Source organism: Impatiens glandulifera, chromosome 6 (assembly GCF_907164915.1).
Source record: "Impatiens glandulifera chromosome 6, dImpGla2.1, whole genome shotgun sequence".
NCBI lineage: Eukaryota > Viridiplantae > Streptophyta > Magnoliopsida > Ericales > Balsaminaceae > Impatiens > Impatiens glandulifera.
This window is the reverse complement of record NC_061867.1, coordinates 46,901,958-46,929,750: the sequence shown is the minus strand read 5'-3', so window position 1 is coordinate 46,929,750 and position 27,793 is coordinate 46,901,958. Positions and strand designations below refer to the sequence as shown.

The 27,793-nt window shown below is 27.9% G+C and overlaps 1 protein-coding gene across 1 annotated transcript; it reads left to right on the top strand.

Annotated features, from left to right (window-relative positions):
• The first annotated feature begins 164 nt into the window (after window positions 1-164).
• On the top strand, window positions 165-26,059 carry LOC124943699. Its single transcript, XM_047484175.1, has 9 exons — window positions 165-239; window positions 281-583; window positions 2,170-2,241; window positions 23,835-23,921; window positions 24,217-24,417; window positions 24,636-24,791; window positions 24,883-24,936; window positions 25,286-25,429; window positions 25,706-26,059. Exons 1-9 carry the CDS (start codon window positions 165-167, stop codon window positions 26,057-26,059), a joined length of 1,446 nt encoding a protein of 481 aa, XP_047340131.1.
• The last annotated feature ends 1,734 nt before the right edge of the window (window positions 26,060-27,793 follow it).

Below are 27,793 nucleotides of genomic sequence, written 5' to 3'. Positions count from 1 at the left end.
TTCTAGACGCTTGTTTCCTAGTTGTGAGCGTCGATTAGTTCTCTAATCTTGGGTGTTTTTAGAAGGTTGTCTTTCGGAGCGATTTAGTCGTTAAATCTTTAGGGTTTCTGAATTGCATGTTTCTGCATTTACTCTTCTCTATTACTTTGTTATTCTCTTCAACAATGGGGAAAGAGAACAAAAATAAGGCAAAAGAAGTAAAAGAATTCGGGGAAATTGATACAAGAAAGAAAGTGATGGTTGTAACAAAGCAGAAACTGATCCTATTGGTCATGTTCAGGGCACCGGTCTTAGGGATTCTACTTTCTCAAGATTAGGTCCTGTTCAAAACGTTGGTCCTAGTCAGGGTATCGGTTCTGATAAAGCTAGACATAGCCACACCGGTCCTAGAGCTTCTCATAATGCTACCATACTTATCCATATTGACCATATTAAGTATGGTCCTGGACTTACTAATCCTGATACTACTCAAGCTACCGGACTTGCTACTACCGCTCTTGATGAAAAAGGTGCAACCATTGTTGGTCCCGACTATATTGGTCCTGATACTAGCACAAGTCCTGTTATTGTGGATGATATTATTGTTGGTCCTAACTCCACTAGTCCCAATACTGATCAAAGAACTAGTCTTAATGTAATTACACGTCCTAGTTCTAAAGTTTCTGAAATTCAAATATCTATAGGATGGGAATACTTGACCCATATGAAACAAGAAAAATTGGGGCTGATGGAACTCCAATAGGTTGTGATTCACTCTTCAAAATTCTAGGAATGCAAGCAGGAACTGAAAAAACAATGTCATTAGAATTCGAAATGACCCAATCCATGGGCTTAGAGCCACCTTTCATGATAATGAACAGGAGAATCCTGAACAAAAAACATTGAAAAACTAACAAGCAATAAGGAAGCTCTTGAGAATAGACTGGAAAATCTTGGGTTTTGTGAAATCAAAAGATCACGTGCAGAAGAAGACAATTTGGTCTTGAATAAGGCAGTGAGCCTTGGTTTTGAAGTAGGGCGGATTAAAATCGATTACAGACATGAATCCAGTAGTGAAGAGGTTTAAAGTCAGAAAAGACCTACTAAAGAAGAACAAGATGAAAATCGAAGACAAAGTAGAAATATCCTAGATCTAGAAGCCATTGACTCTATTAAGCTCCTGAAGAATCATTTTTAAAGCTTTGACAAGAAGAAGTTCAACAATATCTTCAATAGAGTTTTAGCTGCTAGAGAAAAACCTGAAGAAGTTCAGAAAAGGTTATTAATGGATGATAATGATGTAAAACTAAATGAAATAGAAAGGAATGCGCTTGAAAACATCAGAAAGTTGAGTCAGCTTGAAGAGAATTTTGTTAGATAGATATCAAGACAGAGTTGGCTCTTGTTGAGTGACAAAAACACAACTTTCTTCTACAGAAAATGCAAGGTTAGAAACATGAGAAACAATGTATATAGGATGAATAATGATAATGGTGAATATGTTCAGGATCAAAAGGGTGTACAAGATTTGGCTATCGATTTCTATAAGCAGCTTATGGGTACAAGAAAGCAGCATCAAAGTCACCTGAATACCTTGTATCAGATTATTGATATGAAAATCTCTGTAGAAGATAGTCATGAGCTGATAAGGGTGGTCACGAGGGTTGAGGTTAAAGAAGCTCTATTTAGTATTGATGGGAATAAAAGCCCGGGTCATGATGGGTTTAATGCACAATTCTTCAAAGAAAATTGGTCGGGTGTGGGTAAAGACGTTACTGATGGGGTTCTAGAGTTTTTCAAGAATAGGAAAATGTTAAAACAATGGAATACAGCGGTCCTAACCTTGATCTCCAAAACTAAGGTACCCGAGAAGTACAAGATTTCAGACCAATTTCCTACAGCAATGTGATTTATAAAATAATTTTAAAAATCATTTCTAAACGATTTTAAAATATCATAAGAAAAATTATAAATCTTAACCAATCTGCATATATCCCCGGTATGACAATCTCTCATAATATTCTTCTCATGTAGAGTCTTTTAAAAGTCTACGGGAAAAAGAAAATATTCATAAGAGTGGCTTTCAAAATATATATCAAGAAAGCTTTCGACTTTGTTAGATGGGAAGCCATTCGGGACTTTCTGGTTGTTTCTACTTTTCATATGATTTTTATTGATTGGATTATGCAGTGCGTTTCATCATCTTGCTTTGTTGATAGCGTCAATGGAGTCCATAAAGGGTATTTCAAGGGGGGAAACGGGGTAAGGCAAGGGGACCCCCTCTCTTATTACCTTTTCGTAGCTATCATGGCGATCTTTGAGAGCATCTTCGCAATGTTCCGAAAGAATTGTTCATACATCTTTCACCCATTCTGTGAGGTAGTGGAGGTAACTCATTTATGTTTTGCTGGTGATTTGTTCATTCTAGCACACGCAGACATTAATTCCATTAAAACTATTAGGGTTGCACTAATGTTCTTTTATGAGGTTACAAGTTTAACTATTAATGAAAGCAAAAGTGTGACATTTTTTGGAAGCGTGAAGAACGAAACAAAGTAGGACATCTTCAACATCATGGGCATCAAGGAAGGAAGTTTTCCCGTAAGGTACTTAGGAATTTCGTTAACCACAAAGCAGATCGAGATCTCATACTTCAAGCCACTGATTGAAAAGGTAAAACACACAATATCTGGCTGGGCAGCAAAAAAAACTTTCTTATTTAGGGAGGATCGAACTTATCAAAACCGTGGTCATAGGCATAGTTGGCTACTAGGCGCAACAGATGGTCATTCTGAAGAAGGTAATGAAGGAGCTCGACACGCTGATATGGAACTTTATATGGGACAGTAACGGAAGAGGATGAAAGAAAGTCAAATGGATCACTCTCTGCAAACTAGAGGACGAGGGAGGCATCGTCTTGAAGAACTGTATCGAGTGGAACAAAGCTCTCACCTTCAAGCATTTGTGGGCTTTGGAGCGCAATCAGGAGTCACTATGGATCAAATGGGTGCATACGAGGTTTATGAAATACAAAACCAGCATCTGGACCTGCAAAATTCATGAAGGTATGAGCTGGTCTCTAAAAAAGATTCTTAAACTAGAACGCAATATTGCAGATCTTTATGACATTCGTCTAGGAGACGGGAAATACACTCTATTTTGGCACGACCCCTGGTTCGAAAATCAGCTTATCATCCACAAGAAGGAGTTTCAAAATACCCGTATTAGAAGGGACTACGCAGAAGTGAAAATCAGAGACATTAAAGACGAGAATCGGAACTTACTCCTAAGAAGAAATCCAAAAGGACAGAGTATACTAGATCATATAAGTAACATACAACTATACGACAGTCCGGATATTCATGAATGGAAAGCTGAGGACAATGGGAAACTAGTATCGAAGAAAATATGGGAGGTAACCCGGGAAAAAGCGAAGAAAGTAGAATGGGCTCCTCTTGTATGGTCAACGAAGATTATCCCTCGACATCAGTTCATCCTATGGCTCGCCTTCTGGGAAAGACTCAACACTCGTGATCGTATCAGCAAGTATATGAGCATCCCGGACGCGAGCTATCTTCTATGTAGAGGACATGAAGAAACCATAGATCACATATTCGGGAGCTTCTTTATTGCTTCGGAGCTTTAAGATAAATTCTATAAAAGTCTGGAGCTGATCTGTTTCCCGAGCGAATTGAATGAAATGAAAGATGCGACACTACTCAAATTCAAGGGAAATAGATTTACAACAAGCGTGTTCAAGTGCATATTTGGAGTAGTGGTGTATAACATTTGGCAACGTGTATGGCAGAACCCACAGGAGCGTTGAAGAGTTATAAAAAGATATTATTTCGGATTGCAGCGTCCTCGCGGGAACGTGGAGAAGAATTCCAAGCACATAGCAGAACTGGAATATCTGTAGAAACTGGAATTTACCGTTTAATGAACTCACTAGAATTGAAAACATTGTAATCAGATAATTCATTTACGTTTTTAACTTTTAATTAAAATGTTACGACTTCAAAATCATTATAGGCCTGTCTAGAATGATCTCTTAAACTCGTGTGTTTTTCCCGTTTTTGGAATTTTTTAATGAAATGACAATAAGTCATTTTTCAAAAAAAAAACCCAATATTTATTCATTGCGTGAATTCAAAGACAAATTCTTTCACTAAATGGTAAGATTTTCAGTTATAGTTATACACAAACTTTTTTCTATAGATAATGAACTTTTAAGATTTTATTTTCGGAATACAATAGAGACAATGTCGCAAAAGATGAAGCATTAAACAAATCATTTGTTGACCCCAAAATGTACCGTTTTATTACTTTTATAGTTTGGTTGCTAGATTCTAGTATCCATTGTTCATCACTTTTTTTCTGTTAATTTTTATTTAGTTTTTTTAGTGAACAATGGTATGTGTAGCGCCTTATAATGTTATGAGCGCGCAATACATTTTCTTTTTGTTAAAATTATATATTGCTTTTAAGTTAACAATGTCATGTGCAACATTTTATAATGCCATATGTGCATAACTTTTTTCAGATAAAAAAAATATTTAGTTTTTTCAGTTAACAATATCGTGTGCAAAATTTGTTTTTCGAAAACAAACTTTCATTGAGAAAATTGTAAGTAAGTCGGCCTCAAGATTCCGAAAATTGGTTTGGCTGCATTATTGAGTATCTTAATTATTTTCTATGTGATTTATGTTATGTTTAATAAAAGTGTTATAATTGTGTTTTTATTTTTGCTTACAACTTCAATGTCAACATCGTCTCCACATCCCTGAAATGAAAGTTTGAGCATGTTTGACACTTCATTGATGTTTCTCCTATCATCTCAACTTTCGCAGATAGGGTCGACAACGAATACACAAGCAAACGTGAATGTCTACTATCCCATTCACAACACATAAGATTATGATGTTTATTTATGAACAATGTAAGGACATTATAAAGACTTGAGAGTTTTTTATGTAAATAATATGTTTAGTGCAAGTGAATGTCATAGGAAGTGCCTTATAAGGCCATGTGCAACGCCTTATAAGGTCATATTCTTTTAAAAAAATTAATTACAAATATGGATTATTAAACTAAACCATTTATTTATATAAATAATAACATATGGATTATTAAAACTAAAAATTTTATTTATATAAATATAAATATTGTTAATTTTAATCTTTATAAATGTCAAACTTTCATCAAGTCACTACTTTCATTTATTCGACTGCATCATTCGTTTATTGATCTTCTTGTATAAGTCACTACTTATTTTTGGCAATAATCTCCTAAAAGTGTTGAGCTCTAACTTTATAACTTCTAACTTTATAACTGCATGGTATTTTATTCTAAGTGTCTAAATTATTCCCTTTACTTTTACCAAAATAAGTCTTACAAATTAGTATAGAGAATTCTCAAATAGTCAAACATGTTAAAACTGTATAATTTCATCTCCAGTATAAGTCTCCATGTGTCTTATGTAGTACATTCTACAATATGTTTTATTCTTTAGTGATTGTCATAAAAAAATTTAAAACTTTGAGCTGGAATTGTGCTATTAAAGCGGTAGACTATTCATTCCATGAAATCCACAAATTCTTATTCTATTTTACCAAGGTAAGAAAATTATAAACAATGAAAGAGATTATTTGTTAATTGAACGATTAAATTTTAAATATGTTCAGCGTATTACTAGGTTTGAAACTGTCAAATATTTATCCTCCCATTTTGTCTGTTTTAACAATAGAAGGTTGCCAATTATTTGGAATTTTTTGAGTGTCATGTTGATGCGAAAAATATAAAAATATTCACTTTAAATAATAAGGATGAAGATCTGCAAAGTCCCATATTCACGTTAAGATGTTATATGACTAGGTAATAAAAAAATAAAATATTGGAGAAGTTAATTAGAATATCAACAATCTTTAGTCAGATTATATATTAAAGAGTTCCATTTCTCTATATATTTTTTTTAATAGAGAAAATGTGTTGCACATTGCCTTATAAGACAATGCACATTGCATTGTTAACTGAAAAAACTAAATAATTTTTTTAATAGAAAAATGTGTTGCACATTGCCTTATAAGGTGCTACATATGACCTTATAAGGCGATGCACATGGCCTTATAAGGCGCTGCACATTCCATTGTTAAATGAAAAGGCTAAATATGTTTTTTGACAGAAAAAATGTGTTGCATATGACATTATAAGGCGCTGCACATGGCCTTATAAGGTTCTGCACATGACATTTTTAAATGAAAAAACTAATTGTTTTAACACAAAATATGATGCATGTGGCCTTATAAGACGATGTACATGGCCTTATAGGACGTTGCACATGAAATTGTTTACTGAAAAACCTAAATACATATAACTTACAGCTACAAAGCTAAAAAGGTAGAAATAACTTATATTGAAAATTTTCGACATGAGATGAAGTTTTAGGAACGATATCATCTTGTTGAAACGATAAATTAAAATGGTAGGTGCAACTAGAGTGAATTTAAAACTTTCGTTTTGGACTAGTTTTGACTTTTTTAGAGTCGCCACATATTTTACTCATCGATAAATTATGAAAGAAAAATATAATGCGTGTTCAAACGCGTTTTATAGATTTTATTCTAAGTTCGGTGCTTGGTTACACGATCTCTAATTTAAACTCTTGACCATTTAAAGAATATTATTTTACACTTTATTGATTTATTTCATCCTATAACATGCATCTAAAGATGAATTGAAACATAAACGCGTGTTTAGTTTTGGTATCAATTTATTCAGAGGAGCATTCGTCTACGTTGTTGTCATATTCTAAATCTAAAATATAAGAAAAATGCAAATACTTGTGAGCAAGAAGCATTACTTGAAATCGGTACATATTTTTCAAAAGAGTCTAGGAACACACTCTAATTGACTAGAACACGAACATGGAACTCTAACTACAAAAGTAAAAAATATCGAGAGCTCTAAGAACAACAATAGTTTTTTTTATCTTCTTTAAACTCTCTCTAACCTCGATCGTCTACCACAAATGATGTAATGGACGTGTGAAGGACAACCTTGCATCAAATGAACACCAAAAAACTTTAGATCCCCGATTTCTCAAAATATTTCAAACATTCTGTTACGGTCTGCTCATCAAAACCTCGGTCCTAAAATGCACCCGTCTCTCGGCCCAAGTGTGCATATGGGCCAGTTTATGTTTTTTATGGAATAATTCTGTTTTGTTTCTTTTCTCTATTATTTCTCTTGAACTGAATTATGTTATCTTGGAAGTTTGTTGTAACCGAATACTTTTGGGTAAACCAGCCTCTTTAAATACTGATGCCCACCCCACTTTTTGGGGCTATGAATTGAATATTTTGGAACTTGGTGCTCTAAGTTATCTCTCGGCCCTCCTCCCCCTTCTTGGACCGCTAGGTGTAATCTAGTGGTATTTCTCTTCTCATCTTTGGCTCTTCTCTCCTTAACCTCGAATTCTCATCTCATTCTATGTCCGCTGCGCTTGAGAATTGAATTCCGTCCCTGGTCCCTACAATCAAGAACTTGTTTCTTGAACTAAATAACTCAAAAAGCTCGGTCATAATTTAAAGTCTAACATCTTGGTATCAGAGCTGGCCGATTTTCAACATGGTAGAAACTCGTCAGCAATCAGAAATGGATGCGCTCAAGGCCCTCATTGAAAACATGTCCCAACAAACAGCTGCGATGCAAGCTACCATAGACCGAAGATTTGATGCGGCTGAAGAAAGAATGGCAGCGTTTGAGAGCGGGGCATCTGGAAACGTGCAAGAACCCCTCCACAGACCCTATGATGATAATTTTTTCCACGGTCCTTCACCATTTAGGCCCCCGCACCTTGTCCAGAACCGCGACCAACACAATGCTCCTCCTACTCGGCTAACCAAGGACGATTTTCCTCGGTTTGATGGGTCGGATGTCGAGGGTTGGCTAATATCTACCGAGCAATTTTTTAGGGTGAACAAAACTAAGGATTCCACTAAATTAGAAATCGCCCCCATTCATTTTTCTGGCGAAGAAAAAATGTGGTACGGATCATATCTTCAAAACCGAAATCATATGGAAGCCTTATCTTGGGACGTGTTCGAAAGAGACCTTATGACTCAATTCGGGCCATCTATACATGACACACCAATGAGACAGCTGATGAATTTAAAACAGGTTGGGTCGGTTCAAGAATATAATATGTGATACATGTCGATCTCTCAAAAACTCTACAGCATGCCAAGAGAATATGTCATAGATTGCTACTTGTCCGGTCTAAGGGAAGAGATTGCGAACTGCATCAGGTTGCGATTCCCAGATTCTTTAATCGAAGAAATGGCCATGGATAAAGCCCAAGAAGCAACATATCAGTCCTTAATGAGCAGTGATAACTTGTACATCGCTGATGCATCGATGCTACCCACAACGTCCAATATCAACACAGCCGGGCCGAGCACCAATACCGATTTCAAGAATTCATCATATGGGTCCTCTTCAAATGCAAACCAGGGCCATGTTAAGCAATTAGACCCAGCCTCAATGGATGAAAAGCGAAAGAAGGGCCTATGCTACTCTTGCAATGAAAAATGGCAACCAAACCATAGGTGTAAATCAAAGTTATTTATAGTCTCGGCCAATCAAGAAGATCAAGAACCCGACCAAGAACCTATTTTGGATGATCTACCTTCATTGCTCGGCCCAAGGGATGAACCATCCATATCTTTACATGCCTTGACCGGGTCTAAAGCTTTCCAAACGCTCCAGATTCTTGGCAAAGTTGGGAACCTGCCGGTGGTGATCTTGATTGATATAGGCAGCACCCACAATTTTATTAATAGCAGGATTTTGGAGAAAATAGACCACAAAAGTATAGAAACATAGGTGCAATCGGTTAGAGTGGTCGATGGGTCTAATGTGTTATTTTCTAGTGTTTGCAAGGACTTGAAGTGGTCGATGGAAGGCAATGAATACCAAACAGAAATGAAGGTAATTTCCATGGACAGATATGATATTGTGTTGGGAATTGAATGGATGATTACTCTAGGCCCGTCTTCTTGGGACTTTGAAAAGATGACCCTATCCTATGAGAAGCACGACAGAACCACGGTCCTAAAGGAAATTCCTCGGTCGCAGGCCAGTTTGATGCATGGAAACCAACTGGAAAATACCCTAGATGAATATATTGTTGCTGCAAAAATGCAAATAAAGAGTAAGCCCGAAGGTCAAACTGTTTCACTCGCGGCAATGACCTTAGAAGATATTCCTAACGATCTAATTAGAAACTATGGCTCCTTCGATGTTGCTGTTATGTTGGTTCGGGAAAAAGACTTGGCCCGGATTTTTGAGCCAAGTATGGAGTTTAATCAAAGTTGGAAGAAATTATTTTTGCCCCAGGCGTTGGGGACATTGCAGCAACCAAGGCCAGCTCTAAACACTAAAAAACTCGACCTTAGGTGCACAGAAATTCCTCACATGGGCGGAGTGGCAAGCGACCCGACAGCGCAAAAGACCGCAAGGACCCGGCTAGTTCCACTACTGAAGCGATTCTGCCGAAAGTTTTTTGAGAAAATACGGTCTTATGCTACGACCCTTGTTGAATGTGCCGAAGCCCGACCGAAGCAATAGTTTTTTAAGATTGAAGATGTGCATTAGAGGTTGACCTGTCCAGTTCTTTTCGTCGAGGGCGACAAACCTCGAAGGGGGAGATTATGTTACGGTCTGCTCATCAAAAACCTCGGTCCTAAAATATTTTATGCACCCGTCTCTCGGCCCAAGTGTGCATATGGGCCAGTTTATGTTTTTTATGAAATAATTATGTTTTGTTTCTTTTCTCTATTATTTCTCTTGAACTGAATTCTGTTATCTTAGAAGTTTGTTGTAACCGAATACTTTTGGGTAAACCAGCCTCTTTAAATGCTGATGCCCACCCCACTTTTTGGGGCTATGAATTGAATATTTTGGAACTTGATGCTCTAAGTTATCTCTTGGCCCCCTCCCCCTTCTTGGACCGCTAGGTGTAATCTAGTGATATTTATCTTCTCCCCTTTGGCTCTTCTCTCTCCTTAACCTCGAATTCTCATCTCATTCTATGTCCGCTGCGCTTGAGAATTGAATTCTGTCCCTGGTCCTTACAATCAAGAACTTTTTCTTGAACTAAAGAACTCAAAAGGCCCGGTCATAATTTAAAGTCTAACACATTCATCGGACAAATCGGATATGTTCAGTCGCTAGTTTCATGCAAGAAATTATGAGAAATGATCATGGTCCTTTCGCGATCATTTCTCTTTTTAAATGAAAACAATTGGTTGAGAAACAGAAAAGTTGTCTTCTTCAAATGATGGAAAATTTTCATGTTGTCGTCGTTGTCGTTGTCTTCTTGGGAAGAAGGCCAAAACCTCACGTCGCGCTACACGTTCTTATTTCGCCCGTGAGTGTCCCGCGATTGTTGTCTGTGTTGGAAGCACGATTGACCATTTTCTGACTTGACTAGGACCTTCATCATGGAATCATTAGGCATGGGTGTTAATTTGTCACGCCTGGGTCAAATAAAGACTAAAATTTTAATGTAAATTATCCAACAATCACACAAATAATAATAAGTGAAGAAATAGATAAACCGAGCAAACCAATGAAATAGTGTCGATAATAAAAATTATTTTTTTTGTTAAATATAAGTGATGAATGACCAGCACTTTGACACTTAATTATGATAATTAAATATTATTATTTTAAATTCAATACAATAAATTTTATTTTTATAACTGAAAATTAAATGCTAACATCTTTAGTCTCTTAAACCATACTTCTTGAAATATCATAATTTATTTAATATTAAAGTTAATCATCAAATTACCTAAATAATATGGTATATATCAGTTAATCACATTTCGAGAGAAATTATACCAATTACAATTACATTTACATCCCACAATACATATTTAGTTAATTTAATTATAGTGAATTTTATATATTTTTAAACTAAAAATTTTATGTTATGAATTTGATGAGTTTTATAAATATTTTTCTAAGTATTTTAAAACTTATGATTAAGTGTAATAATTATTTTTTCAATAAGGATTAAATATGTTCATGCATTGTATTTTACCAAGTTTGGTATATACAAATTATACAAGTATAAGTTGTATAAAGGTATAAATTGTAACCAAATAGAAAAATATAAATTGTATATGTTATTGATATTTGGCATAAATTATAAAATGGTGTAATATATATATATATATATATATATATATATATATTTTAATTTTTTCTTATTACAATATTTTTATACATAATTTAAAATAATAAATAATATTATTTATAATATAAGTAAATATATAAATAATAATAATTTTAAATTAATATTTATACAACTTATACTACATTCTTTATATATATAATATTAATAAAGACTATAATAAAAAATTAAAATTAAGTAATATAAGAATATTGTTGTGTTTAGGGGATTAGTTATCATTTTTTATCAAATTTTATACCAAATATGATGTATAAATTATATAGGGATATAAATTTATATTAATAATAAAACAATAAAAAAAACACCCTATTATAACACTATTGGTATAATTTATACATTTTTTAACACCAACCAAACATTACGATTTGTTTATATATAAATTTAAAATCTATTATAAGTGAAGTTATATTTTAGACTTTGTCGTACAAAATATTCGTCCAATTGAATTTTTAAAAGAATTTTCGGTTAACTTGATATATTTTTCAAATATCCTACATAATTTGAAGTAGTAAAAGATTTAATTAAACAAAAATAAGTATACAAATATAAACCCAATAATATTTATAGACAGGTAATTTTGTTATTAAATAGAGATATAAATATCAAGTTTAAAAATGTTAATTATAAATAATTTTTAAACTAAATAAATTTGGCATGGAATTGACAATACTAGAAAATTAATTATTTAATAAATATAATTAACAATAAAGAACAACTCAAAAATAGTAAAAAGTTTATTTTTTAATCATATACATATTTCTTTCTCGTATATAAAATATATATTATAATAATAATTAAAATTCAATATTTCACAAATTAAATATATAGTTTAAAAGTAAAACTGATAAACATTAAAATTTTCTAGATTGTTTAAATCTGTATAGATTTAGTTGAGTTATTTGACTCAATCATATGTATTCGACTATAATATATCAGTTTTTAATATTTATAACTCTATTTTGACTATATATTAAAAAATTTATATATTTTTCAGTTTAAAATGAGTTAATATAGAAAAAAATATTTTACAATGAGAAAAAACTGTTTCCAAGATGTTAAGTTATCACTAAAATTTATTTTCTAAGATTGAAAAAACATAATTGATGTAAAACCTAATGAAGAAGGGTTAAAGTTAAATTACTTAGATTAACAAAATAATTTAATTTTGACGATTTTTTTATAAAAATATGTTTTATAAGATTGTAAAAGCATCATTAAAATCTATTTTACAATATTGAAAAGAGATTAATAAAATAATTTATTTTTAAACTTTCATTTTACTTTATTTTCTTATATTTTATTTTCTTGCTTTTCTTTTATTTCTTTCTTTATTTTATTATTATAATTATTATTATTATGATTATTATTATTACCTATAATACAAGTTATATAATACAAGTTACAACTAACCGTTTTAAAAAACAATATGTTTGGATGAGTAAAATTGAAATTGACATTTCAATTCCAATTTCATTAGAATTGACATTCAAATTTCAAATCATTCCAACATTGAATTGAATGACAATTCAATTCTTATGTGTTTCGAAAATTATAAAATTGTAATTTAATTAAAAGTTTTACGGTGATTAAAAATAATAATATATATATATATATTATCTATTTTATTAAAATATTTGTTTGACATAACTAATTAGCATAGATCAAGGGTCAAGAAATTTTTTTAAGTTTCGATTTTCATTAAAAAAATATCGGTTCAACATGTTAACTTCATATATTAAATAAAATACATCGGTTCAATATTCTAACATCTTAAATTCCAAAAGAAAATATCGATTGGAAAATTTTATCGTATTTTAAATGATAAAATAATAAGTTATTTTGTTAGAAAAATATTAAAAAAATATTTTAAAACATAATTATAATTCAAACCTAAAATTAGTAATTGTACTCTCCAATTTCAATGTCAATTCTAATACCAATGTTACAAAACACACCGAAAAGATAAGATATTCAATTAATATTTCATATCAAAAATTTATTATATTATACTACAGGAGTAATAAGGGAAAGAAATTTAAGAAAGAATTTAAGAGAGAATGACGTAATATTTCATAATGGTTGAAAAAAATAAAAGTGTGAGGAGAGTATAAAGAAAAATTGTTTTATTTTTTTAACCAATTAGATTGTACCACTCCAGGTTATTTTCTCCCATTTTTCCAATTTTTCTTCATCGTTTGTCTTGATACTATTTGAAAGCTTTAAGTAAGATTAACACATATTTTGATCTAAATATTATAGTGGACTCTTTGCAATGAGCCATCCCGATAGAATTCAATAAAGAAAAAATAAGTATTTATAATTCTCAATTATTGATTATTAAATCTAAGGTAAATGAATAAAAATAACTTATTACCCTATTCATCCTCTAGTTATAAATTAATAAATCTTATGAAATTATAAAAATATAAATTAACTATTTTTTATTAGAGAAAGAATTGAGAGAAAGAATTTGGGAGTGAGAATTGAGTGGCACAATTTGATTCACTTAAACAATTATAAAAAAATATTCTCTTCTCTCTTTTCACTCTTTATCCTTTTTCCAAGTGACTGGTGACACGTCATTCTCTCTCACATTCTCTCTCAATTCTCCTCTCCTTATCCCTTCTCTTTTTATAATTCATTACTTCTTATTTTATAATTCAAGGTGAGTTATAAATTCATATAAAATTATATTAATATAAATTAATTTTTTTTATAATTTACATAAATACAAATATTTGAATTTAATGGGGTAAAAATTTGAGAAGTATTATTAATATATTGGGAATAATGTCAATTTTATCATTGAACTATAATTGAATATTAATGTATATCACAGAACTAATTTTTGTTCGTTCATACCACTGTAGTTCAACTAATTACCAAAAAACATCTAACTCCCTTAAGTTTTCCGTTAAATGATGAAACATGTGATTGATATATCATTTTTTTTATATTAATATATCATATATTTTTTATTTTTATTCATAATTTTTAAATAATAAAACTTTTATATTTTCATATTCATTAACCAAACAATCTAGATATTTTAAGAGAAATTAACAATAATTTATTTTTTTTAATTAATATATTTTTAATATTTAATTTTATTAACTGAATTTTATTATTTAAAAATGTTAATAAAAATAAATGTTTAAAATATATTAATTAAAAAAAAGTGAATTATTGTTAATGTTTCTCAAAATGTATAATTTATTTGATTAATGCTATTGAAAATGTAAATTAAGTTTTATTATTTAAAAATAATGAATAAAAATAAATATATAATATATATTAGTTTTAAAAAAATAACATGTCAATCATAAGTGTTATCATTTAACAAAAACTTAACGGGTTTGAATATTTTTGTCCAGGAGTGACATAGATGAACATTAAACTCAAAAATTAATTTAGTGATATACGTGAATATTTTGTTATAGTTTAATGATAAAATTGACATTCTTCCCTTAATATATATATATAAGAGTAATTTCGAGTGTAGAAGAAGATCACTTTAAATATTAAACCAATTGTGATTGATAAATTTTATTTATATATATATATATATATATATATATATTGTAACTTAATAAATTTCAATAAAATTGATTTTTTTTATAAAATTCACTAATAATATTTTTCACATTATTAATAAGTTAAAAAAAAAATTTAGTATAAAAATTATTATTTATTATTTTCGTGTCAACTATAAAAAAGAGACAAATAAAAAAATTAATTAATTTATTTATATATATATAATGTTTAAAAATGGTTCATGTGTATATATAATATATATAGATTATTAAAATATTAGGAATATAACAAGTAATATATATAGATTATTAAAATATTGAGAATATAACAAGTTTGGTAGGTAATACAAATATATAAATTGTAACGAGGTATAAATAATATATGGTAATATAAGTTATATAGTTTATTGATATTTGGTATAAATTATAATAAATAGTATATGGTTTATAATTAATTATTTGGTATAAATTATAATAAATAGTATATGGTTTATAGTTAAGTGTTTGGTATACGTATAAAGTATAAGTTGTATAAATATGAATTTAAAATTATTATTATTATTTTATTTATTTATTTATATTATAAATAATATTGTTTAATATTATAAATTATTGTATTATTATTATTTTAATAATTAATATAATTTTAATTATAATATAAAATTAATTATAATATAAACTGTAAATTATATTTATTTAATTTAAATATTATTAATAATTATAATAAAATAAACATAAAATTAAAATAATATATAAAATAAAAAATAGTATTTATAATATAAGTAAATATATAAAATAATAATTAATAAAATTATGGTTTTTAAAAAATAATTAAAATATTAAACTATTTAAAATATATATTAAATATAAATAATAAGTTATATAATATTAATAAAGGGTATAATGAAAAATAAAAATTATGAAATATAATAATAATAATAATAATAATAATAATAATAATAATAATAATAATATTGTCTTTAGGAAGACCAGCTATTATTTTACACCTAATATGATACCTAATATGATGTATAAATTATATAAAGGTATAAATTTATATTAATACTAAAAATTATAAGAAACATAGTATTAAAACAGTATAATTTATATTATACCAATAGTTTTATACATCTTTGTATTACCAATCAAACATTAATTAAGGGTATATTCATCAAAATTTAGATTAAATAGGAAATATAATATCTTAACTTAGATGGTTAAAATATGTTGTAAGTGTGAATTTTATAATATATATATATTTTTTTTTAAATTAATGTTGAATCAAGTTACTATCCGACTAAAATATTCATTTAACTCATTATTAATATACAAATTCACCTAAACTCTCAACAAAAACACTTTAAAATTAACCATAATTATAACACTATTGGTATAATTTATATCTCTTTCTACTATTTACCAAACATTACTATTGAGACAAGTCTATAGATAAATTTTAATTTTATATTTTAGACTTTCCCATAGAGAATCTTAGTCGATTTATAAAAGAATATTAGGTTAATTTGATATATTTTTCAAATATCTTACATAATTTGAAGTTATAAAAGATTTAATCAAACAAAATTAAGTATAAAAATATAAACCCAATAATATTTCTAGACAAATGTTTATTTATTAAAAAAATATAAAAATCAAGTTTATAAATATTAATAATAAATAATTTTTAAACTAAAAAATGTGGCATGAAATAGGCAATGATTAAAAAAAATTATTTAATAAATATAATTAACAAAAAGAATAACTAAAAAATAGTAAAAGGTTTATTTTATTTATTCATATACATATTTCTTTCTCATATTTTAAATATATATTATAATAATAATCTAAACTTAATATTTAACAAATTAAATATAATTTTAAAACAAAACTGATAATCTTTAAAATTTCAAAATTGTTTAAGTATTCATCGATTTAGTTGAATTATTTGACTGAATCATATATTAGACTATAATATATCAGTTTTTAATATATCATAACTCTATTTTGATTACATATTGAAAAACTTATATATTTCGGTCCAAATTTAGTAAATATAGAAAATTTTGTTTTACAATATTGAGAAAAATCTATTTTCTAATATTGAGAGGGCATCACCAAAATTTCTTTTTCCAAGATTGAAAAGAAATAGTTGATGTAAAAACCTAATAAGAAGGGTTAGAGTTAAATTACTTAGATTAAGAAAATAATTTAATTTTGAACGCTCTCTATTAAAAAATATGTTTTACAATATTAAAAAGTTATCAGTGTAAAAACTCTAGTGATAATGGTAGACTACATTACATATATTAATAAAATAATTTAATTTTGAACCTTTTACTACTTTTTTTATTTCTTTTTCTTCATTTTTTTATTATTTATATATAATTTTAATTTACTTATCTCAACAAAGTAGCCCAATAATAAGATTGAGATTAAGATATATCAAAATGTCACGAGTTCGATTCCATCTAAAAGCGTTTTGAGTTTAAACGGGAGTCATGGCTGTGTGGTTGTCATACTAACTCTCCTTTATTAAAAAAATAAAAATAAATAAATAATCTTAATATACCTATAATACAAGTTACAAGTAATACTTTTATAAAAATATGTTTGGACGATTGAAAATAGAATTGGCATTTAATTTCAATTTTAATTACATGAAAATTAACATTAAATTATAATTTAATTCTTATGTTTAGAAAAAATATATAATTATAATTCAATCTCAATTCTTATATAGGTAAAAAAAATAATATAATAAAATAATTTTAATATATATTATTTATTTTATTAAAATATTAATTTGACACAGCTAATTAGCAAGGTCCAAGAGTTTTAAATTTTCATTTTTATTAAAAAAATATCGTTTCAACATTTTAACTTCATATATTAAAAAAAATATCAGTTAGACATTTTAACTTTCTAAATTTAAAAATAAAATATCAATTCAACATGTTAACTTTTTAATTTAATATATATATATATATATATATATAATATTAGTTCAAAATGTTAAGTTACTAAATTAAAAAAAAAACATCTTCTAACCTCCTAACTTCCCAAAACAAATCTTGATTGAAAACTTTAATCATATTTTAAATAATAAATTATTTTGCTTAAAAAAATATTAAAAAAATAAAATTTATAATTACAATTCCAACCAAATAGTATTGAAAACTATAAAATTACATAAAATTAAATTTTATTGAATTCTAATTCAATTTTAATTCTTAATAATAAAGTGTCTACAAAATATAAGAATTAAAATTAAACCCTCAATTCCAATACCAATTCTAGGATTACCAAACATACCTAAGGAAGAGATATGATATTCAATTAATATTTTATTTCAAAAAATTTAATATTAGACGAGTGTTAGGTGATGGAAATTAGGGAAGAAGATGTAAGAGTGAATAAAATTGTATCACATTATTGATTGGAAAAAGAGAAAAGTGTGAGGAGAGAGAAGATGGATAAATTTTTTTTTTTCAACATATTAGATTACGCCAAAATATTTAAATTTCATGGGGGTGAAAATTTGAAGAAATTATATGAAAGAGTATTATTTGTTTATTATTTGTTTTTGTGAAAACGGTTAAAACTATTTCATTAAAACCTTAAAAGTGGGTGGGTCAGAAATCAAAGTTAGATAAACATTAGTTATGATTAAGGATTACAATCAAAAAACCTTAAAAAAACTAATTAGTAGCATTCATACATTCTAAAAAACAAAGATTACAAACAAAAAAGACTAAATTCAAACATAACCATCCCAGCATGGGATTTTCGCATGCCATATATTTTTATTGAGATGCATTCTTCCCTTCCTCTTTCACTTCCTCTAACGATAAAAGGAGATTGTATTGAAGATAATGATGTATATTGTTGTTTCTCATTTTGAATTCTCTCTTTATACGAGTCTGTTCTGATTTGATAGAAATAAATGTTTCTGAAAATTTCAAGGTTTTACATTTTTTTATCTTCAACTTGAATTTTGTATTCTTGTCTTCCTTATCTTTAGCTTCAACTTTAGACTCCGCATCTATTTTGGAATATTCTTTATCGACTTTATAATTCTCTGTTCCAGCTTTGAAATTCTCGGTATTTTCCCCTTGAGTTTCCTCAACAACAACTTGAGGTTCATTTCCATTTTCATCATAATCATTTGCATTACAAATTTTTTTCTTAATTCTTCACCTTGTTCCCTTTAGTCTCTTTCTTTCACTGCTTTCCTTTTTCCCAGAATCCTTCTTGCTTTCTTCCTTTGTATTTTCCTCATTTTTGTCTTTTTTTATCACTATCCTTGACTTCCACAATATGCTTTTCCATTCTTGATTCTTCGGTTTCATTTTTTTGCTTTTTTGTTTCATGGGCTTTCATCATTTTCTATTCTTCCTCAATTGTTTTTGCACATTTAATACTAACATGTTGGAAAGTATTGCAAAAAGCACATCTATTTAACCTCTATTCATATGAGATTTCCATGACTATGCTATTTCCCTTCCTATCAACAATTGTCATTCTCTTTGGAAGTGTACTTTGAGGATGCACTTCAATGCTTATTCTAGTAAAAGTAAGGTCCTATCCTCCCTCTAAAATTGGGTCCATATATAATGGTTTCCCAAATAGACTAGCAAAGTGACTTAGAGCTTTTACATTATACATGTGTGTTGGGATGTTCCTAAGTTTGAACCATATTGGGACTGTTTCCTTTGGCTTGCTTAGAAGTCTCAAATCTTCATACCATCTCTCCAACTTCATATAGTTGGATCCAATATAACTATGCCCAATTTTCAGAATATCATCCAAGTTCATTTCCTTTTGAATTGTAGAAAATAGAGATCATAGATGTTTGTAGAAACCTTCTCCAGTCTCTTCTGCCCCCCATTGTTTCATTAATGATTCCTTAGAATCAGTGAAAGATACGCGGTTATTTCCTTTGTAGTTTTCAACAACTACATTTTCTCATTCTTTGATGCATTTTTTCTCCACTTCAGTGAGCAATTTAAATTCAAAAGGAGAGTTGAGAATCTCAACTTTTGTTTTAAACTCACCTAAGTAGATTTGACATTTGTATACATGATCTTCTACTTTCTTTTCTGCATTCTTTTTCCAGACTTCATTTACCTTCTGTTGGAATTTCTCCTGATAGTATATATCTTTGATTTTGGGAACTTCATTAGCTTTCTCATTGTTTTCATTGAGTAGTTTACTATGTTTTCGTATTCTTCCTTCTTTAGTAGGTTAGAATATTGAAGATTATGTATATTCAATTGGACAGTTGTTTGTTGTATTTTCTATTTGTCGAACATAATCTCGCATTTCTTTGCATGCATTAGTAGCATTGTGATTTGATTTTTAAGTCCAAACATGTTTGCTCTTTCATTATACCGAACCTTCCATATTCCTTCAATTTTCCCATGTTTTCATGTTGCACTTTCTTTAGAATTTAATCAGGAATTGGTTCTTTACCTTTGTTACATTCTTGTTTTTCATGGATAATTTCTTCAGCAATTCTATCGATTTCTTTTTCAGCTACATCCCTTAAACCTTCCATCACAAATTATCTGACTTCCTTATTCTTATTCATTTTCTTTCTTCCCATTTTGATGAATAACAGAACACAACAACAAAATGGAGCAATAATATAATAAGGTACACTAGAAACCCTAATTATTACAGAATATGTCAAACTAGAAACCCTAACCTTCCAACCAAGCTTAGCAGATGAATGACCAATCGAGTTATTAGTGTCGATACCACGTCGTTCGTGCCGATTGTGTCGATTGTGCTAATCACATTGATCGTGCCGATCGTGTGCACATTCTTGATTTGACAAACGACTCTAAGCGACTACCAACCGTGACCACAACAAGTGAAACCGCGACCTTGATACCGTGTCGATCGTGTTATTCGTTCCTTTCATGCTGATCGTACCAATCGCGTCGTTCGTGTTGATCATGCCGATCGTGCCGTGAAATCTCCTGTTAAGAAAGAGTATTATTAATATATATGTGAGTATCTCCAGTAGTGTGGAAGATAAATCATTTAACCATTACGATAAATTTTATTTATAATTATATGTATGCATATATATTTTTGTAACCTAATAAATATTAAAATTTTAATTTATTTCTTAAAATTGACAAATAATATTTCTCTCTTTATTAATAATTTAATTTTTTTTAAGTATAAAAATTATTATTAATTTTCTCGTGTCAACTATAAAAAAAGAATCAAATAATAAAAAAATAATAATAATTAATTTATATATATATATAAATTTTCAAAATAATTCATATATATATATATATATTATTAAAATATTGAAAATATAACAAGGAAGGTACATTCATCCACAAATTTTGGTTAAATTTGAAATATAATAAGTTATTAACTTAGTTGGTTAAAATATGTACTTAAGAATTTCTTAATTTGTAATTTTGAAATTTTATAATATATATGTTATTTTATTTTGTAAAATTAACTGTTTCAAGTTTATGAACAGATTAATTTACTTTCCGATCCAAATATTCATTTACTCTCACATACATTTTCAAATTAACCAGAGAGTTCTTGAATCGATAATTTAGACACTTTTAAATTAACCATAATTATATATATAGTTGTGAAAGTAATAACACGCTAGCTTGGTGAAAATTTTAGTAAGGATAAAAATAAATAATGATGATAAATTAATATTTTATTTGTTTTTAATAAATTATAAAAATTTATATAATAGGTAATGCTTAATTATATAAAATGGTAGGAATTCAGTTAGTTAGTTGATGCAAAATGCAAAGGGGTAATAAATAGGTTAATAATGGCGATGAATTAATACCTGAATTAATACCGATTAGTGTGTACGAATATATTTAAACTAAATACTTGTATTTCTAAACAACTTCTACTTTTTTTTTAAAAGTATTTTTCAAATATTTATTTTGTTTAAACAAGATTAGAAAATGAAATATTTTGTGTTTAATTATTTTTTTTATACTTTCTTTTTTATATTATTTATCTGTTTTTATTTATCCGTAGGTTTTACTATATATGATAATTTTTAATTTATACATAATTTGACATAATTTTTGTTTTGACAGTATATTATTAATATATTCGTTATTATAATTTTATTCCTTATACATTTTCTACTTAATTTCAAATTATTATCTATTGCGAATATTATAAGATATTGCATATTTTATATTAATTTAAATTTCTTAATATGTTCTGACACTATCTCTGGTATGAAAACCAGTCAATCATTCACAAAGAGGAGTTAAAAATACACGTATCAGAAGGGACTTCGTAGTGGCGAAAATTAAAGACGTAAAAGACGCGGACTGTGACATGCTTTTGAGAAGAAATCCAGAAGGACAGAGGATACTAGATCATATTAGTAACATACAACTCTGAGACAGACCCGACGTTCATGAATGGAATGCAGAAGACAATGGGAAGCTGGTCTCAAAGAGAATATGAAAGGTAATCCGAGAAAAAAGCACAAAAAGTAGAATATGCTCCTCTCGTACGGTCAACCAAGATCATTCATCGACACCAGTTCATCCTATGGCTTTCCTTCTAGGAAAGACTCAGCACTCGTGACCGTATCAACAAGTATATGAGCATCCCGGACGTGAGTTGTCTTCTATGAAACGGAAGTAAAGAAATCATTGATCACTTGTTTGGGAGTTGCAGGATAGTATTAGAAATTTGGGACAGATTTTCTAAAAGCCTGAAGCTGATAAGTTTCCCGAAAGAATTTGGGACAGAGTTGCAGGATACATTTTTGTCTAATTTAATTAATTTAATTTATATATATATATATATATATATATATATATATATATATATATAAATTGGTCAGATTTTGTTTAATTAATAGGTTATGTATTACAATTTTAATAATAAGATTTTAATTATTAATTTAATAAAATCGATTATACAAAATGACTATTATTAAACATAAATAAAAGAAAAGACTATTAGAAATGAGTTTACCAATAAGAATTAATTGTAAAATAAAGGTTTTGATACCTTTGATTGAAAAACTATATAATTGAAATGCATAAAATATTATGGGATAATTTTTATTAATTAAATACATATATTATAGTATAGTTAAATTTACTATATCATACTAAATTAATTATTGTTGATCAATTTTTTTTAGTAAATAATTAATTATAAAAATTTAATATATCAACCAATAAAGAATCAATTTCTTCAAGATAAGTACAATATATTTTTATTTCATAATAATAATTGATTAAGAAAATCAAATCAAACTATTATTTCATAATAGAACGATTATCATTACAAATAATATAAAATAACATCTATAACATTTAAACAACTATATTATTAAAAAAAAATATGATAATTTTTTTTTTAAAAATAAATATATCATATAAATAATAATTATTTATTCATTCAAGATATTATAAAGATATACATATTTGAATATTATAACAATAAGTAATGACGTAAATAAGTTCACAAACCAATTAATTTTTTTTTACAAATTAGTATAGTATGTATGATAAAAAAATTATAATAATTTAAGACACGTATATCAAAATTTAAAGTTCAAGACTCATTTAAAAAAATACACAAAGTTGAACTACAAATAACAATTGGGTTATTAAAACCTTCTAATAAAACAGGTCATAAAAGATAAAATATTTCAAGAATTAGAAAAAAAATTCAAAAGTAAAAGATATAAGTTATTATAAAGTCTAGTTATTGTTTAATCAATCTATATTTAAATAGTAAGAAACTTAAGAAACCATTTTTAATATAAACTCTTTAATGGCTCTCAAGAAACATAACATTAATATTGTTTTTTCAATATTTCTAGCAACCTTGATAACATGGCAATTCATATACTATGTGTCTGGGACAACAAAGAGTTCAAGGGGTTTGAAGCACCAGGACACTGTTCAAACCATTGTTCAAACCATAGAGGTTCATTATAATTCTTGTCCAATTCTAAATTCAATGTATATATGGATTATTTATCATCTTTATTATATTTTCTTAAATCATTTATTTTGTAGGGTGATGATGTGATTGATTGTGTTAACATTAATAATCAACTTGCATCCAACCATCGTCCTATAGATGATAATACTAAAGATTTAGAGGTATTATTAATTTTGTTTTATTGATTGAATTTATCAATTTTATTTTAAAACATTTAGAAATGTAGTGAAGCTCGGTTTGAACGAAAAAAATGTTAATAAATTTGTTAATATATATTAAGATATATTTTAGAACAATATTTCATCTAATCAACATTCATATAAAATATTTGATTCTTTCTTTCAAACATAGTTTGAGTTCCCGATCTAGTAAAATACACTAATGCATTAATATATACTAGGAAAAAGAAAAACAAATTAATCTTATACAAATGTTTGATAATACAAATTCTACTAGACGGAACGTAGCTCTTACCCCGTTGAAATCAAAATGGAGTCAACATCCAATGGAGAATTATCTCAAGGATGGCAAAAATACGGAAAATGCCCAGAAGGAACTGTTCCCATTAGAAGGAGTACAAATTCTATCACTCGTAAACACCCTTCGCCTCATTTCAATAGTAGCTTATTTGTAGGCATTGACGAACAGGTGCACGAGGTAATCAAAGAACTCAACTCAACTTTCATTTAATAAAGCATTCAAACCTATTAACATTATCAATACAAAAAATAACTTCAAAATTCAGCGATATATATTTAATTTTTTTTATAGTATAAAGATTATTACCAACCTACTATAATTGCACTTTAGAAAAATAAAATATTAATATTGTATATGTTGATATTTTATATCCTTCTTTCTATTGTTCATCCAAGTACGCTATAGTCAAAAGTGTTGGTCGCTTATTTGGAGCAAGTGCAACGTTTACGGTATGGAAACCTGAAGTCGAACATAATGAATTTAGTCTAGCTCAAATATGGATTAGTTCGGAAAATGATGAAAACATGAATACCATTGAAGTCGGATGGATAGTAAGTATAAAAATATTTCAACATGAGAATTTAGAAATTATAGTAAAGAAATTAACCTGTTTTATTTTTGTTGTTGTTGATACTACCCAAGGTTTCTCCAAGAAGATATGGTGATGATCAACCAAGATTATTCACATTTTGGACAGTAAGTAAGACATTTTGGATAGAATTATTTAAAATAATTTAACATAATTAAATATTATTTCACTACTTTTCTCTAAATAACATTATTTAAGTCATTAACCAAAATACTAAAATATCATATATTTTAAATAATATTTTTATTTATTTTATCATTATATATGAATACTCCTAAATTTTTTACCCAAAATTTCTAATATCTTTAACATTATCACCGATCATTACGTTTTATATAATACATGTTATTTAAAAAATTTGAATCCGAACAAGCCTTAAGTGGGTGTGTATGTTAGGATTAATCAATTTAACCAAATATTCGTTAAATTGATAGAATTGGTTTATTGTTTATACAGAGAGATGGTTACAATACTACAGGTTGTTATGACCATGATTGCGCTGGATTTGTACAAATTGATTTCAGCATTCAGCTTGGTCAACCCATTTTTCCTTCCACTCTTGGAGGGCAATTAACTTTCCTAACAATTATGGTCTACAAGGTAAATCTAACTAGTATTTTGAAACCATTCAAACGTATAAACTTTAAATAATTAATTTATTAAGTTATAACAAAAACAACTTATAATATTTTATTCATTTGAAAAAAATGTTAAAATGTCTAAAATGGGAGCCTTAATTAATAGTTATTGGGCCATTTCAATTTAAATTATAATTGAAAAAATAAAACTGTATTTAATTGCAAATCAAAACCAGAAGATTGACTGATGGGTTGCGGCCCAATATATTTATTATGTTTGAACAAAATTTTTTTACAGGATTATGGTGAGGATGGACACTGGTGGCTATATGTAAATGGTATTATCATAGGATATTTTCCTAAGAATCTCTTCACTTCATTGAGTGAATATGCTGATAGAGTGGATTTTGGTGGAGAGATTCTTAATAAGGAAAATGAAGGTCACCACACAACTACTCAAATGGGAAATGGACTATATGCCCATGAAAATGGAACAAGTACTGTATCTGAAATTAAAGTTTATGACCAATACCGAAATCCAGTTGAAGAATTGCATGAAGTTTTTATCACAGATAGTCCATGTTATGGTTTACTTGTTTTTGGTAATTCTATATTTTACGGAGGACCCGGTTATTCTGCAATCTGTCCTTAAATTATATTATTTTGATGTAATGTTCTGCAATATCAAATAAGGTGATTAAATCCTTTTCATTGATAAATAAAAATAAATATAGATATTGTTTAATCACAAACTCTCGAGTTCTCGCACCAACAAAGTTAACTTATTAGAACTTATCGATACAATTTTTTTAAGAACTAAATTGACAAGCCAAAAAGGGGTAGGCAGCTTAGGCCACGGCTAGGGCCTAGGACCAAAAAGGGACCCATTTTTTTTATAGATGCTAGTTATTAGTAAGGATTTTTAGTTTCTTATTCTTTAATTTTTTTTATTATGTTAGATTTTTTGGCCCAAAGCTCTATAGCCCAAATAGAGAAATAAACTAACACTATCAGAACAAAAAATTGAAAACCCTACTGTCTGTCTCACTATCTGTCTCTCTCAGTCTCTGTATCCTACATCGACAACGAAACTCACAACAAAACCGACAACAAAATAATTTCGACGGTGGCTCTGTTTCGCTAGGTTGAGCCTTGAGGTAAGGTTTAACCATTAAAAGTGAAAATTCAACATCAGGGTTTGATTGTTATTTATTTTTATGCTTTGTTTTGAGATTGTGTATTGTGTGGTTAAGCCGTAAAGATCTTTGAAAATAGTTTACTTGTTTGATGGCGCCGAAAAAATATTTATCTGGATATGAAAAACGAAAAATGAAAGAATTAGAAGAACAATTTGTTAAATCTCAAAGTGGTGCGCTTGACAAGTTTGTTAAAAGAACAAAAGCTTCTGAAAATTTAAACACCACTGAAGCGATAAATGCTGAAGAAATTAATATAATTAATGTAGATGAGAATGTGGAGGAAATAAATATCATTCCCGAAAACGATAGTCAAACGAACAACCATTCTATCTCTCTCGTGGATAACCCCCTAGTAGATATATATGATCCTATAAATTGGGATAATCTTGATAATAAAACAAGAGATTTATTGATTGAAAAGGGTCCTAGACGGGAATAAAATCTTGAGTTTATGCGTAGGGCCCCAATTTCGTGCTTTCGCCTAAGGCGTAAATATATATATATATATATATATATATATATATATATATATATATATATATATATATATATATATATATATATATATATATATTTTGTTGGTGCGAGAACTTGATATACAGATAGATAGGTCTTAAATAGATACAATAAAAATATTATATGAAACCAAATTAATAAAATTTTACATTTTAAAATTAAAAAAATAATAATAATTTTATTAGTTGCATAATAACTTATTTATTATTATTTTTTTAAAACACATTCTAATTACTAACTTCAGATATATACATGTGTATAATATGTTGAATAGCTTCTTTTATATTTGGGTTTTGAATAGTTTTTAAATATATACAAATATATAATATTTTGATTAAAATAAAGATTAGTTGAGATTTATTAAAGATAAATTATAAAAATAAATTTTTGTATTTAAAATTTAAAATTAATAAAAATAAAATATTTAGATATTTTAATAAATCATTTAAATAATTTAATGATCAAAATAATATTAATGTGATAATTGTTTTTAAAACAATTATAAGAGAAACCTTAAAATAACCTGAAATATCAAACTAAGTAATATATTTATCACCTCCTAACTTTTGGGTCCCTTAAATATCACTTTATAGTAAATTAATAAAATTTTGCAAATACAATGTAATTCAAAGTTTTGAGCATATTTTAATAAAAATTAATTATGTTTGAGT